General features: G+C 46.0%; 1 protein-coding gene across 5 annotated transcripts in view; it reads right to left on the bottom strand.

The window, feature by feature from the left end:
- The window catches only part of BACH2 (BACH transcriptional regulator 2), a 393,216-nt gene that overhangs the window by 13,116 nt on the left and 363,157 nt on the right, over window positions 1–16,943 (bottom strand). For all 5 annotated transcript variants that reach the window (XM_055433461.2, XM_088840711.1, XM_055433465.2 and 2 more), the window contains 2 exons: window positions 12,495–14,090; window positions 518–724 (listed from right to left, as the gene is read on the bottom strand). In XM_055433461.2, the coding sequence (XP_055289436.1) occupies window positions 518–724; window positions 12,495–14,090 (1,803 nt within the window). The remainder of the gene's footprint in view (window positions 1–517; window positions 725–12,494; window positions 14,091–16,943) is intronic.

Here is a 16,943-nt window from a genome sequence, read left to right as displayed (position 1 = left end):
AATTAGACTTCAAAAAAGAAAAAAAAAAAAAAGAATCACCTCTGCAGGAACGTGAAAGTGAAAGTCGCTCAGTGTTGTCTGACTCTTTGCGACCCCACGGACTATACAGTCCATGGCATTCTCCAGGCCAGAATACTGGAGTGGGTAGCCTTTCCCTTCTGCAGGTGATGTTCCCAACACAGGGATCAAACGCATTGCAGGAAGATTCTTTACCAGCTGATTCTTTACCATTCTTTACCAACCACCAGGGAAGGTTGGTGGTTTGAGCACATCCAGGGACGACTGCCCCTGTGATCTATACAAATGGCTAAGATATAAAATACTGACACACAATCACACAGCCACACATATATTACCGATGTAAAACTATTATTTTTTGTTAAGAACTCCTTTAAAAATCAATGCAAATGTCCCTGAACTGTGGCCCTTCTCTCTGCCTGTCTGGCCTTTGCCACTGAAACTCTGCATCAGTCTTGGCCATTCCAGGTTGCTGAGAGCAAAGGGCGGGCTGACTCACCAGTTTGCGGATTTCACATTCTAAGTTCTGAATACAGTCCAGCTTCCTCTTGCGGCAGCGCTGGGCGGCGATGCGGTTCTTGCTGCGCCGGCGGACATCGTGAATGAACTCTAACTGCTCCGATGTCAGCTTGTGCATCTTGATCATCATCTGGAAGTCATTCCTCGGAAGGTCTGTGATTTGATCGACAGGAAATGGAAGTTTGACCTGCAACCAAGAATAACAGAACATGATTATGGCAGCTGAATTTTACAGTTTTCATTCTGGCGAGTGGAACATCAAAAAAGGGTAAAATCTCCTTTTTAATGATGACCAAGTACTATGAAAACGACTGAAGCAAAGCAGTGATGATTCTTTCCTGTTTCAAATATAAATAAGATGAAATATTCAGACAGTCAAACAGAATGTGAACACACACATATTATGATGTGGTTATCATTCCTGAGATCTTAGAAGCAGAAAGCATGGAAACAATGGAAAATGTATACACTGTCATGGCCACAGCACTTTTGTAAGCAGAGCTCTACAACTAGTTGAAATCCACTCCCATTGAGACTCAACTCAGTGAAGTAACAATTTATAGACAGACATCATCTGAGGAATCATCTAAAACACTTGAATTAAGAGAGCCCTGTACACCTGGAGACGCTGGAAAGATGAAACAGTCGGTGTGATTTGCAGTTACAGCAGCGTAAGGAAGACAGGCAATCTGGGAAGGCTACATCATTGTGATCTAGGAGTTAGAACTGGCTTTTAGTCCTTCCTGCCAGATGTGAGCCCTCAGGCTGGTTACCATACTTTTCTGAGCCTCAGTTTCCTCATCTGCAAAATGGGCGTGCTTTTTAGCTGCACAAGGCTATTATATACCCATGAGGCACTATGGATTTTTGGAAGATAAAATGGCCCACTCTCACATTTTCTTTTACAATGTGATGCTGACCTTCCTCTGTCAAAAGGTGGAATGCATGTTCCTGACTTTTGACCAATACAATGAAGTGGGAGTAATCCATGTAACTTCTGAGGTGACATCATAAAAGCTGTACAGTATCTTCTTAGATACTGTAGGCTGTGGACCAGTACCTCCTGACAGATTAGCGGCAGCATTTGATTAGAAATAAAAGGCACAATAAACGTAATGCGCTTGAATCATCCAGAAACCATCTTCCCCACGAACAGTCTGTGGAAAAATTGTCTTCCACAAAATCAGTCCCTGGTGCCAAAAAGGTTGGGGACCGCTATCTAAGACTGTGCTCCCTTTAGGACACCTTGTGGAGAGGCCCAGGTGGAGAAGAACTGAGGTCTCCAGCCAACAACCAGCATCACCCCATCAGTCCCATGAATGAACCACCTTGGATGAGGATCCTCCAGGCCCACGCAAACCTCCAGAGGCTGCCTCCTGCCAACATCTGACTTAAACCCCATGAGATATTCTGAGCCAGGCGTGCTCACATTGGCCACTTCTGAATTCCAGACCCACAGAAACAATGAGAGATGTTAAATGACTGTTTGAAGATACAAAATTTTGGGGTGATTCGTTGCATGCTAAGTCTCTTCAGCTGTGTCTGACTCTTCAACACTATGGACCACAGACCACCAGGCTTCTCTCTCCATGGGATTCTCCTGGCAAGAATACTGGAGAGAGTTGCCATGCTCTCCTCCAGGGGTTCTTCCCCACCCAGGGATCGAACCTCCATCTCTTACATCTCCTGCACTGGCAGGCAGGTTCTTTACCACTAGTGCCACCTGGGAAGCCCTGGGATGATTTGTTACGCAGCAACAAATAATTGATGCAGATACTGTTTCCAGCAAGAGTCTTACATTCAAATTCTTGAAAATCAAGGAAAAGGTGAGCATCCTCCAAAGAAAGAACACTAGTCATTTTAGAGATGGATCTGTGTCCTTATATTCTGCTAAATGCGTCTTTACAACCCTGTGGCGGTTTGAAATATTTCTTAGGAAAGGAACCAACGTTCTCTCGAGCTTCCTCAGCACCCACAAGATAGAGAACACAGACCTACACCTTCCAGCAGTCTGCCACTGCCCCCTTCAGGACTCCCTATGAGGCAGAGACTTCAGGAGTCAGGTCTGGTCCCATCCCAAAGCTTCTGGAAGTGGAAGGTTGAGTGTTGCTTGGCCAAGATATGGTGTTTCCCAGCTCAGGGGCTGAGCTCCTGCTTAACATGAGCATCTGCTTTGGGTATACCAGCAGATGGAGCTATAAACCTAAACTTCGTTCAGGCACTAGCCCAGCGCTGTCCAATGCAAACAACATGAGCTGCCAGTGGGATTCTTACGCCTTCTAGTAGCCACGTTAAAGGAAGTGAAAAGAAACAGGTGACACTAATTTTAATAATATATTTAATAGGACCCAATGTAGCTAAAATATTATCAACAGTAATCAGCATAAAATTAATGAGATATTTCACTTTTGGGGATACCACATTTTCAAAACCTGAGGCGTATTTTACACTTGGGTGTGCCTCACCATTCAGACTAGCCTCATTTCCAGGGCTCAGCAGCCACGTGCGCCGTGTGCCTCCTGTACTGGATAGCATGGCTTTAGCAGATGAAACAAGTCGACTTGAGTGAACTTGGATAACCAGAGGAACAGACAGGCCATTATGGGTTTAATTGATCAAAATCCTTTTGGTGAAGAAATGGCCCTTAGGTAGTATTCAGAACCTACAGGGTTATGTCTGGGTCGTTCAGGGGAGTGAGAGGAAGATCTTTAATCCTGAGCTCAGGCTTTTGCTTTGGTTGCATCAGAGGCAGGCAGACCCTGAGTGAGTCTGGACCTTGGCATTTGTGGTTACTTAATCCCCTGGCACAAAGGCAATCCTACTAAATGATCATTTGCCTTCCTGCGGCTGGGTGTGATGGCTCAGTCAGGTTACTTCATAGCTCTGAGCTTGTGAGACGTGGCATTTGCTGAAGGCTCCCAATGGGTGCTCTGATTGAACTTCCATAGGGCGACCTCTGTTCCATGACACCTGTCCAGTGCTGGCTCAGGAGGGCAGAAATCATCACAGTGCACATAACAGCACAGTTGGCTCAGCCCTGCTCCAACCGCTAATGACAGGCGGTCAGCACAAACAGCTCCTTGTTATGGGCCCGGCAAAGGGCTTTGTCCACGGGCTGTTTGCACAGGGCTTATAATGATACGAAAGAATGTTTGATTTCCCTTTTATATGCCGTGGATAACAAACAGACTCAGATCCTGGACAGTACCTACACTGCACAGAGGTCTGTCTGTTGGGCACATGGACGTCCCCACACCAGGCAGCAGGCGTGTTTTCACAGCAGGGGTGACAATGCTTTGGGCCTCACGGCGTCTCCCCCTCTGCTGACAACAAAGCAATTCTGCTGATGCTCTACACAGTGTTTGCTTATTTTCAGACAGAATATATACCTATGGCTCAGGCCACAGGCAAAGTCACAAGGCCCTCTATACCAAGGGCTACTGTATTTAACATTCTCTAGACAGCCAATATAAAAAAAAAAACACTATGGTAACAGCACCGAGGTTGACAGGAAAGAGGAAAAATCAACAATGCTGGTTTTAAAGTCCTTGAAGCAAAAGGCCATATAACTTTTCAGCAGAGCTGTTGCAACTCAAGCAGCTTTGCAGAGGTCGAAGGAAAATTATCCACTATAGACTTTCTTCCATGTGAAAAAAATCCCCCCAGCCCAACTACTCTGGTCTCTTTCTAAAGTGTGCTGTGACCCCTCGAGCAAGGGAGGGCTTACCCCAACTACCAAAGGGAAGCCCCTGACGTTGTTCTTGGAAAGGTGTGGCAGAAACCTTACCACAGCTATTTGCTAATTTTAGGGTAGGAAGTTCTAAACTGATGGGCATCTTCCTGGAGATAAATGTCAGCCACAGACCCACTGAGGGGCTGGGAAAATGTTCCTTTCCCAGGCTGGCAGGCACCCACCTATTCCTCAAATGGGCTCAAAAGTCAGCTAAAGTGACTTGGCCTTGGACACTGAGAAGGCTGAGGCCCTCCTGCCTTTCTTCCAGCAAACTTTTCCAACCCAAATAGACCCAATAGGGCTTTACATCTTATTTACCATCCCTCCACCCACTGATTCCTCCAGGATTTCACTTCTCGGAGGTGACTTAGTTTTCATTCCCCAGACCCTCATAAATAGTGAGGTGACGGGATGCAAAGTCCAGAGAACCAGCATCACCTGTTAAGCGGCCAGCCTGCAGCTACATTCAGTGATCAGTCATGCATGAGGCTCAGCATAGAGGCACAGAAAGCTGACCAGGCTGTTTAGAAGGGTGAGGGCCCAAAGGGTCCGGGGAGCCCATGGTCTCTTTAGACAGGCGGTGCCCCAGCTTGAGTTCTCCGTGGAGACTCACTCTGACTGTCAGGGGCATCGTGGCTTGTCTCATCCTCTAAGGACCACGGTGGAGGATGTTTTCACCCAGGACTCACTCTGGGCTGGGTCAGTAGTAACCAGAGGAAGGGATTTCACTCCTGGGGGCTCCAGCTCTGGAGCTGATGGTGAAATGAGGGGTCCTGTGGTGCAGGTAAGCTCTGGCCCCAAGGGCTGACAAAAAGTGGGAAGAGGCTGTGACATTTGGACAGTGAATGAAGCTAAAATATTCCTCCTCAGGGGCCTGACCACGGGATGCTGCCAGCTAGACCCCAGGGGCTGGCACTTCTTTCTCACCAGACAGAAATCAGCTGTTCCCTCTCTCTCTCCTGCCAACACCTACCCTGGTTCTACCGCCCAGACCACATCCCCTCTCTTCCAGTGAAACAAAAATATCACTTAAGAATTGTATGAGAAGTATAACTTCTAGCAGCAAAAATTCAATTATGAGACCAAAGAAGAGAAAAGAATTGCCTCTCCCAAAGACCGACTCTCCTGGGCTTCCCTGCGACTTTTGCCGCCTCTGCACGCTTGTTACAGGCTAGTGATCAGCCAGTACTCTGGCTACCTCACCTCACCATGCCTCTCAATACACATCTCATTTGCCTGATGTCTTTGGTGTGCTGGATGGGGGCTGCTGGAGAGGCAGGACAGAGATGTAAATGTTGCAGAAAAAGGCAAAAAGAAGCACCCCTTTTGTCTAGAGATCCCAACTAGAAGCACCAGCCCCTGGGGTCAAACTTCAATCCTATCTCCTTTCTTGGTTTCACTATTAGATACTGAGCAGAAGCTGCAGGAATTGGATCCTCTTAACTGTACCCTGAGGATCTTAACAGCGTAGTCACTTCTCCAAAACCTGTAACATTTATGCTCTTTTTAAAAAAAATTTTCTAGCTGTGCCATGGGGCATGTGAGATATAGTTCTCTGAGCAGGGGTCAAACCTATACCCCCTGCATTGGAAGCCCAGAGTCTTAACCACTGAACCTCCAGGGAAGTCCCTAACATTCATGCTCTTGAAAGCCCCTCAGATCCCTGTGAGCTGTCTGGGGATGAAGCAAGATGCCCTATGGGCTGACAATTCGTCTTTGAATGGGGACAGCCAGCTTTGAGCCGGGCAGATGCCAAAGACAAAACCTCCTCTGCCAAAGACAAGCTTCTCACACAACTGTCCTTCTCACCTCTGATCTTGCGGTCCAGTTTCTGGAACAAACATAGAGCATTTAGAATTTAGTTGTGATGCTACAATTACTGAGCTGTGTGATCCCAGGTAAGTCTTTTCCTTCTCTGTCCTGAAGTTCTTTGAGGATCTGGGAGTCAGAGGGATTCAACATCTGCCCTACTTAGCTTACCGGGTTGTCATGAAGAATGAAATTGGATAACAGATGGAGAAAGTGCTTTGAAAAGTCTGAACTGCCTTATAATTATGAAGTGTTACTAATATTAGTAGTGGTGGTTGCAGCAGTAGCGTTAGTGATTCAGTTTGTCCACCACCTTTCTTTGTCACATATTTTCTTCTTTTGGTCATACAGTATGCTTTGGAGTTCCAGATGCTAAGAGTCTAGCCAACATGAAAACATTGTTTTCATTAGAAATATGGCTGGCTTCCATGCTGCCCAGAATGGTTTTCTTTTTATTAAGCAGACCAACTATAGTTACTTTTAAAAAGATTTCTGATTCAACAAGCCACAAAAACGACTGTAAAATCTTTATAGTCAACATATGTCTGGAAGTCAACATTTGGGTGGAAGAGTTAGAGTCAGACACGGCTCTTCTATAATATTACAGTGTTTGTTCTGGACCTTACTTTTCCCTGCCCTCATACATCCACCAGCATGCACGTACACACAGCATCCTCATATGCTTTTACCACTCTTGATATGAAATGTGTTAATAAAACAAATCCAACTAATCAATGTCTTTGACTATGTAATTAAACTGTCTTCCTGCTGCATCTTTATTAAAATCTACAGTTAATGCTTGTGGTACAAAACTATTCACTAAGATTCTTACTACTTGGCACATGCTTGTGACTTTTCAATAATTTTCAAATTCTAAAGGCAAACCTGTAAACCACAATGAGGTACTATACCACTAGAACGACTATATTAAAAAAGGACAATAACAAACGTTGATGAGGGTGCAGAGAAACTGGATTCCTCATACAAGGCTGGTGGGACTATAAAATGGCTCAGTTACCTTGGAAAACAGCCCGGTAGTTCCTCAAAGGCTAAACTTTGAGTTATCATATGATTCAGCAATTCCACTCCTTGGTATATAACGAGAAGAACTGAAAATATATGTCTACAAAAAACCTGAACACAAATACTCTTCAGGGCATAATCAATAATAGCCCCCAAATGGAAATAACCCAGCATCCCTCAACTAATGAATGGATCAACAAAATTAGTGGATCTACACAGTGGAATATTATTCAGCAATAAAAAGGCGTGAAGAACAAATACATGATAATGTGCCAGGTGGATACAGTGATAGCAAAAAGAAACCTTGAAAACACGCTAAGTGATGAAGTGAGACACAAAAGGCCATGTGGCTAGATTCTACTGAAATGAAATGACTGGAATAGGCAAATCTACTGGAGACAAAGGTATATTAGTAATTTCCTGGGATAAGGCGGAGAAGGCAATGGCACCCCACTCCAGTACTCTTGCCTGGAAAATCCCATGGACGGAGGAGCCTGGTAGGCTGAAGTCCATGGGGTCTCAAAGAATCGGACATGACTGAGCGACTTCACTTTCACGCATTGGAGAAGGAAATGGCAACGCACTCCTGTGTTCTTGTCTGGAGAATCCCAGGGATGGAGGAGCCTGGAGGGCTCCGTCTATGGGGTCGCACAGAGTTGGACACGACCGAAGCAACTTAGGGAAGAGGGGAATGAGAAGTGACTGCTACTGGATATTGTATTTCTTTTTTTGAGGTGATGAAAATATTCTGGGATTAGATACTGTAATGGTCATACAACTTTATGAATCATTAAAAACCACTGAACTGCTCACATTAACAGTGAATTTTATGGTATATAAATTGTATTTCAATTTAAAAAAACCTGTGTGATATATGTACACAGAAATCAAACATAGGAATACACAGAAATAAATCTTTCCCTATATGCCCTCTCTCCAAGTTTGCCTCCCATTTCATCTTATTATCTATATTGCTCTTATTGTTTATAATATATTTATAAAGTAAACTAGGACCATGTTATGTATACTGTTTGTTACTTTTTTCACTTAATATGACCTATTCAGTTTTTCATAATTGGAAGTAAGAAAAAAAATTCCCACGTTGACTTTTTAGGTATGAAGGCATAAAGAAACATACTGATCACTTAAACATAAAACTTAAACTTTTTTAAACGGAAAAAGATGCTATAGAAATAGAAGAGGAGAAATAAAAATTTTTAAAAATAACAAATTCAAGAAACTTAATGATAAAGGTCATGGTTCTGAAATGACTTGACAATTATCTAAGGTAATCTGTAATTATTTTTCAAGATTTGTGCTTGTGCTCAGTTGCTCAGTCATGTCCAACTCTTTGCGACCCTATGGACTGCAGCCCACCAGGCTCCTCTGTCCATGGGATTTTCAAGGCAAGAATACTAGAGTAGGTTGCCATTTCCTTCTCCAGGGGATCTTCCTACCCAGGAATCGAGCCTGAGTTTCCTGCAAATCTCCATATATATGAACAATTTTTATTTCATGATAAATAAAGACCAAAAATTTAGTTTAAAAAAAAACAGACTAGGAGACGATATAGGTAACATGTACAAGAAAGGGTTAATATTCTTAAATTAAGGATTCTGTACACTCATTAAAGTCAAACACCACACACACACACACACAAATGGACAAATAGCAAGTCCAAGAAAGAAAATACAAATGATGAATACATATAAGAAAAATATCAATTGCATTAGAAGTCATCATGCTTTGTCCATCAGATTAACAAATGTGAAAGGACTGGTGACCACTACTACTGGCAAGAACGGGGGCAATGGACATGCTCATAAGTTTTGCTGGAGGATGTGTGAATTGCTACAACCTTTTGAGAAAGTAAATAGGTAGTATTTAACAAATGAGTATAACCTTTAACCCACTTATGGAACTTTAACTCACAAAAATAAAAGCACCACCACTAAATAAATATGTTCACAAGAATGTTTATTGCAGCAATGTCTGTAAGAGGGAAACACAGGAAATGGAAATGTCTGTTGACAGGTGATCACTGAGTGAGCTGTGATGTATAGGAACCAAGGATATTAAAGAAGCTGTGTTAACCCTACACAATTGGCCTAGAGGCATGTACACAGCAGACAGCTATGTGCAAAAAGCAAGTTGCTTAGTAATTCAATGTGTGCTGCGCTGAGCTTAGTCACTCAGTCGTGTCCAACTCTTTCCACCTCATGGACTGTAGCCCACCAGGATCCTCTAGATGCTATTAAAGTGAATATGTGAATATGTTTATACATTATTGTAGGCACAGAGAAAGCCTGATAAATTTGGTGCATTAGGGGCTTGGTATGTTCTGCTTGATTATTTTTTAAAAGGAACTTCAAAAAGATGGTTGATAAAGGACAATATTGTGCTTATTTAAACTTTCCTCAAAGCTGGGGAATACTTAGGATAGGAAGTCAACGTTGATGAGATGGGAGGGTAAAGACAGTACAACTAGAAATCAGAATATTCTGTTCACTTGGGAAAGAAGTCACCTGGAACCTCACATGAGAGCAGATCAGGGCAGAATCAACCCAAGAGATGCTGGCTTCTGACTCATTCATGATTCACTTTGGGAAGGGTTTGCCTTCAGTGTTATCGCTGGAGACCACACTTCCACTGGGGTCAAAGAAACTCCCCAAAGCAAATGATGAGCTCGAAGAGGAGCAGTCCTGCTCAGTCCCTGAGACAGTCCTTGGAAAACCTAATCTCTTCTACTTCAGGAAAACGAAAAGGTCAAATTGGGAGAACCTTAACTTTACTATAACAATTCTACCTAAAATGTACTAGTCAGAGGGGCTAAATGTGACTCCTGAAATGGCACAGAAATTTGGAAAATACCTTTTGAGATTGTTCAGGAATGTAAAGAATAGATTCATTTTTTAAAAGTGAAAATAAAAATATTTTTGAAAATAGTGTATATTTTTTGAGGGGAGACCAGTCCTGTTCATGACTACTGTCTAGGCTGAATAATTCCTCCATTTCACTGATTCATTTAAAACTGAAAAGTTCTAGGGACTTCTCTGATGGTCCAGTGGTTAGGAATCCACCTTCTGATGCAGGGATATTGGATTTGATTCCTGGCTGGTGATTCAAATCCCACATGCCTCGGGGCAACTGAGCCTGTGCGCCCTAACCAGAGAGAAGTTCGTCCACTGCAATGATGAAGATCCCACATGCCACATCTAAGACTCAGTGGAGCCAAAACAACACAAACCCTGCAAAGTTCTAAGACAGACAAGTGATGAAGCCTCCACACAGGAAAGATACCTGTGCCCTTGTTGGTGGCATTCAGTTTCAAGAATTGACTTGAAGTTCTCTTTTGGGATGTAAGAGAGATAAAAGGAGATTTTTCTGAAACTGACAGGTCCTTGGATATATGCAGCTATCATGAACACACACCCCTTTCAGTTAATAGTGGGGCTCCTCTTAAGAGAGAGACAGAAAGAAAGACTGAGAGACATTTGTCTTTTTCGCGAGATATGTATCCTGAGAGAGAAATCATTATGCCAATGGACTCAGTGACTGGGCTCCTGAATCAGGAATGCTTATGAATAATTTCAGGGGAAAAAAAAGAAAACCTCCTAAACGTTGTGATCAGAGAGAAAGAAATGAGTGAAGAGAGACAGAGAACACAAACTTTAACTGTTCTCACCAAACCTCCACCTTCTCAGGTGACGGACCCAGATGTGGCTCTGGCTTGGGACACTGAGCCCAACCCTCCATTCCAAACCCTAGGGGATAGAGTGTATTCAAACAGTTTCCCATTCAAATTTCCTTTTTATTGTCTTTTAGCTAAACTAAATCCTTTCAGTATATTTCTGCTAGGCAGTAACAGAGGAGTGGGGACCAGGCTAGGTAGAAAGCGAGGAAGTGACCACAGGGCATGTCTGTAGTTGGTACAGGGAGCTTTGGAAGCTGTTTGTAAAACATGCCCAATCTAAACCCTTCATGTGCTTCTTGCCAACCTCACAGAGGGCTGAATAAACTGCACGTGGCTCTGTGAAAAGCCAGCTCACCCCGTGTGGCATTTCTGCCGTCTAGTTGGGTTAACGTCCCTGCTTTACTAGAGGCTAATATCCAGGGAGCGCAGACGTGGACGAAGTGCACTGGCCTAATGAGAATCACGCTTCATTTCCGCCTGTGTTTTTCGGAGATGCAGTTCTCAGGAGGGGCTTGGCACTGGGCTTGCTCTGAGACACAGGTGGCAGTCTCATGTGGGGTCCCTGGCAGTCACTACCAGATCATGACACAGACACCCTCAGCTCTTTCTGGGGGCTTCTCGTGTTAAGGGAAGGGGGATCACCTGCGGTGTCCATTCTTTTCTCTCCTTGGCCACGTGAGTCTCGCTCACGATGTGGCTGGCGTTGCACCTGCTTCCTCTCCCAGCAGTGGGAAGATATGGACGCAGCCTTTGGGAATTTTTACCTAGAAAGCACTTCACTTTTAGTGTGGACAAAAGCTGCTACTCAACCCCACTGTTTCTTAAAATGACTCTCACCGTTTGTGGGGCCCTTGGGCAATGACCCATGATACGGTTAGGTGCGACCGACAAAGGTGCCTCCTCAGTGATACTGGGGCCAGGATGGATGGTGAGCTGTCCATCACCTGCATTCACAATGGACAAGGGATGACTCCAGGGTCCCTGTTGACAAGGAAACTTAAAGGTGCTGGGAAAGCATAGGCTCACTGTGAATCTCTCCAGTTTCAATCAGTCAATTTTGAAAGCAATTTTATATTTTTCTTCTCACTGAAGAAGCGAGGGGCAAGGATGAAGGTGACAGGCATGGCATTCTTTCAAAGCAGACCGGGGCGGGGCGGGGAGGATCTGAAATACCTGCACACGCTTTCAGGCATTGGACTTTTTTCCCGCTAAGCTCTTTGCCTCTGCTTTTTGAGGACTGAAATCTTGATCAAATTTCAAGTGCTTTCTAGGGCAAACTAGTTAATTCTGAATCACCTCGAAGCATTCTGCCTCTGTGGATGGGGAGGGTGGTGGGTGTGTGGTTTAGTCGCTCAGTTGTGTCTGACTGTGACACCATTGACTGTGGCCTGCCAAGCTCCCCTGCCCATGGGATTTCCCATGGCAAGAATACTGGAGTGGGTTGCCATTTCCTTCTCCAGGGGGGCTCTTCACCACACAGGGTTCGAACCCAGGTCTCTTGAACTGCAGGCAGTCTCCTGCATTGCAAGCAGATTCTTTAGGACTGAGCCACCAGGGGAGGATTGGGGAGGCGGTCCCTTAACTGTAAAGCTTTAATCTTGGCAAACAAGAACGATCTGGCAGAGGTGGGGGGACAGGGAGAGTCCAGATAAAGGACTGAGGGTGGATGACATGCTTGAATTTTTGCGGGTTCCCTACCTCCTGGCCCCTGTCCTGCACAGGACACGACTCACTGTCTGCTTCCGAGAACGATCCGGATTCGTCGCTGGAGTTGGTTCCGTAAGACTGCTCACATTTAATCTGGGGTCGGACTTGGGTGTACATTCCGTCTCCCATCAGGCCTGGTTCCTGATGTTCTGTGGCAAGGAATCTGGCTCCCTGGGAACAGGGCGAGGAGGAGAACTCGCAGAGAGGGAGGCTGCAGGGCGAGCCCCCACTCCCATCCTCTGCGTAGGAGTAGGAGGAGCACGAGCTGGAAGTCCTTGTCCTGGCCTCCAACGGGGGCGAGCGAGGGCACACTTTGATTGGCACCGGGCAGCTAGTGTTGGGCCGCATTCTTCCTGGCAAGTGGTCCGCCATCAGCCCACCGTGAGGGTAGGCCTGTGAGCTGGGGAGGGACTGGCCGGCCCCCACCCACAGGCCCTTTGGCACCGGTTCGGAGAGGTCTTTGTCCAGAGCGCTTACCCCAGAATACGAGTGCACCGCGGTGCTCACTTGGTCACAGGCGCTGGAGGAGAAGATGACGCTTCTCCGGTCCAGCTCTCCTTCTTGTTTACAGAGAGCCTCCAAGCCAGGCCCCTTGAGGGGCGACCCCATGGTGAAGCTGGATGCGTCCTTCTGGCCCATGTGGGGCTGTCCGTAATTCCCCGGGAAAGGGGCGTAGTCAGTTTTAAGGTCACCCTGAGTGATCCCCTTGTCAAAAGGGCACGCTGAACTCCTGGCAAAGTGCTGCTGAGAGGTACCGGGCAGGCCGGACGACTCCACACTTTTTGTTATGCTGAACAGAGACCTCAAGCAGGAGGGGGAGGGCGCGCCCCTGGACCTCTCCAGGCAGGCGGCCCCGGCAGGGGGCGCGGGGACGGGAGCGGGGGCGGGGCTGGGCTGTTTCGGGTCCATTTCCACGTCGCCCGCTCGGTCTTTGACGTCAGGCTCATCTCCGGACAGGCAGAGCGTGATGCTCTCTTCGTTCTCTTCGCTGGGCGGCTCGCTTTTAATCTGCCCCACGGCAAGCCCCGGCTTGAGGCCGGTGCCAGAGTGATCTTCACTGAATGTGCTTGCAAAACCTGAGGTACTGTGTGATGATGCGTTATAGACATTCTTGGTACATGCAAGCTGGTATTTCTTGTATCTGGGGTACTGCGTTAACGCGTCCTTGGCCGAGCTCTCCTTGGTGTCCGCGGGCACGTCGGACTCGGGCAACAAAACTTCTTCCTTCTCTGCCACTGGGATGGTGGTAGCCTCAAAGCTGATGGGGTCTGGAAGCATCTGGTCCCTAGGGCAAGCCATCTTGGCCGTATCCGAATCCATGGTCTCCTCCTCTTCGTCCTCCTCCTCTCCCGCGCTATCCTCGTGGTCCTCGTGCGGGCGCTGGCACGCAGCATCCTTCCGGCACACGAAGAGGCCATCCTCGCTGTTCAGGAGCTGGGTCTGCAGAAAGCTGAAGCAGGAGTCCTCCAGGTTGTGCATGCGCAGGAACTCGGCACAGCGGATGACCTCGCGGATGTTTTCTCTGCTGAGTAACAGCTTGGCGGTGTAGGCGAACTGCAACAGCGGCCCAAACCCCCTGGCCGTGACCTGCAAAACAAACAGGGAAATCGCCAACCGTTACCGTCAGCACTGCTATTGTCCCGAATCTCTCAACTGAAGCAAGATAACCAGACAGCGCTAATGTCCCAGGATAAAGACTGCAAAGGAGCAGTTAATCTCGTCCTGGGTCAGCAATGATTCGGCTCCCAATAATTAGGGCCTGTCTCGTGCACGCCACTGCTCTACTCATCACGATACACAGAACTGAAAATCACCAGGGTCAAGTGGCTAAACAAGATGACAACGGGTTCAGTGTTTACACTAATGAAATATCCTGGCAAAAATGCACGGTAACAATGGGACGCCTATTAATTTCCCTCCCCATCCATCCTGTTGAGAGCCATTGTACACCAGGAGTGCTGCGATGCTTCTTACAGCTCGCTCAAGCCAAAGAAAGCCTTATAATTTTCTTGTCAACTGCAAAACTGGCAATATGGCCGTTAAAAACCGGAAAGTCCACTGGGCTTTGAAAATAGTTTTTTCCTCACTTACAAAGTTAAAAAGAGACATTAAAAGCAACTCCTGTTTTTTTTTGCTCATTCATCATGGTTTCTAGTTGAGATTTGCCAGCTATCATGTCATATCCCATCTTAACAATGATACCAGAGATGACAGTCCTTAGCAGTGTTCTCAACAAGAAATTAACTCTTGGCCCATAAAACGGGGTTGGGGTGGGGGGCTCAAAGGGTGTTACAAAGCTAAATAAACTGGCTGTCATTTAAATGGTTGAAGCTGCTGAATGGCACGGGACACGGGCAATTCTTTCCCTAATTATAAGCAGCAGCTCTGCCACACAGCTGTCTTCTTTCCTGGTAAATCTTCAGGGGCTGAGCCTACTGTCATGTGCTGCTCATCCATTTCATTTTACACAGATTGGGAATGTGCTATTTATGCACAGCATGTGTACATGGGCATGCGTGCCTGCACACAAACATGCAGAATGACTTAGTTAGAAATATGTTGCCTAAGGCCAGTTGTTTTTTCAGATGGAAATGGATGAAACCTCCTGGTGGTCAGGGCAGGCTTCCTTTTGTGTGTCTGTGTTCAGTCGCTCAGTCGTGTCCGACTCTTTGCCCTTACCCTATACACAAACCCATGCATCCTCTAAGTTCTTGCAAGCACTGCTGACCCCATAAGGAAGGGAAGGGAGGCACATTCATGAATCACATGTACAAAACAAATGAAAGCAGTGGTCATGGGGTCCTTGCTGGAAGCTATAGTAGCAGTGATTAAAAAATCTCTGCTAGGGGAATAAATGTGGAGTGAGATAAACCAGCAGGCTTGGTAGAAGACTGCCACAGGAACAGAATTCAGCACAGCACACAGGGTCCAGACTCTTGTGAGGACCTGAAACGTGTTCAAAATTCAGCTCAGAGATCGCTCCTCTGGGAGCCCTCTGCAGACCTCCTAGAGATCGAATGACAGCTCCTCTCAGTCCCCATGGCCGGAGTAAGGAAATACTCGGTCTTCCCCAAGGCAGCACTGATTTTATAGCATTGCACCTTGTCTTTTTAAAATTTATTTGGCTACACTAGCTCTTAGTTGTGGCATACGGGCTCTTTAGTTTCAGCATGTGGGATCAGGTTCCCAGCCCAGGAATTGAGCCCAGGTCCCCTGCACTGGGAGCTCAGAGTCTCAGTCATTGGACCACCGGGGAAGTCCCTATATCACTGCATTCTAAGGGAATTCTAAGAATTCTAAATTTCTTAGATACAGAGATGACTGGAATTTTAATTTTTAATATTTTTTAAATACTTTCAATAAAAACCTACCACAAAAACACATGACTGCAAGCCCCACATTATAGTTCTACACGGGCAATCACTGCCATCGCCCTTTTATTGTACTTAATTGTGTCTTAATTGTTCACTACCAGTGAACAACAAAGTTTCTTCAGATCAGGGGCTTTTTCATTTCTCTTTGTGACCCTAAATCTAACTAGGGTCTCTAAATATCTGATAAAAGCTGGTATATTACTGAATATGTCAGAAGTTCAACTAAGCCCCTAACATAAAACTATAGTGTTGAGAAAGTGACAACACAGTCTGTTTGGTAAGTTTGGTCTCAGATTACTTTTGGAGAAAGGCATTGTGTCAACCAACAAACTACACCAATTAACTAACCAACAGTGGGTGGGGGTGCTTATTTGCTGTGTCCCCTAGTTGGGGCTTTCTTGGTGGCTCAGAGGTTAAAGCCTGCAATGCAGGAGACCTGGGTTAGATCCCTGGGTTGGGAAGATCCCCTGGAGAAGGAAATGGCAACCCACTCCAGTATGCCTGCCTGGAGAATCCCATGGACGGAGGAGCCTGGTGGGCTGCAGTCCACAGGGTCACAAAGAGTCAGACACGACTGAGTGACTTCACGTTCACTTTCTAGTACCTGTGGGCTTCCCTGTGGCTCAGCTGGTAAAGAATCCACCTGCAAAGTGAGAGACCTGGGTTCAATCCTTGGGATGGGAAGATCCCCTGGAGAAGGGAAAGGCTACCCACCCAGTATTCTGGCCTGGAGAATTCCATGGACTGTATAGTCCACGGGGTCACAAACAGTGGGACACGACTGAGTGACTTTCACTCACTCACTCACCCCTAGTACATATCGAAAGGGAGCACATCTGACCACATTTGTTCTACTAAGTTGACATGGCAACAGATTCAGCAGATGTCTGTTTTATGTACTTTTCTCCCAGGAACCTTTAAAAGGGGGTGTAAGGTAAGGAAGTGCATATTGATAAGTAACTAAAGAAGGTTGCCGAGAATGTCACAGGACCCATTTCTTCATTGTAACATGGCTCCACCACAAAGAGAAAGTGGCAGAATCAAGACAGATTTGATTCCTTCATCA

Source organism: Moschus berezovskii, chromosome 10 (assembly GCF_049115385.1).
Source record: "Moschus berezovskii isolate FMDL1 chromosome 10, NW_MosBer_1.0, whole genome shotgun sequence".
NCBI lineage: Eukaryota > Metazoa > Chordata > Mammalia > Artiodactyla > Moschidae > Moschus > Moschus berezovskii.
This window is presented reverse-complemented; position numbering and strand designations above follow the sequence as displayed.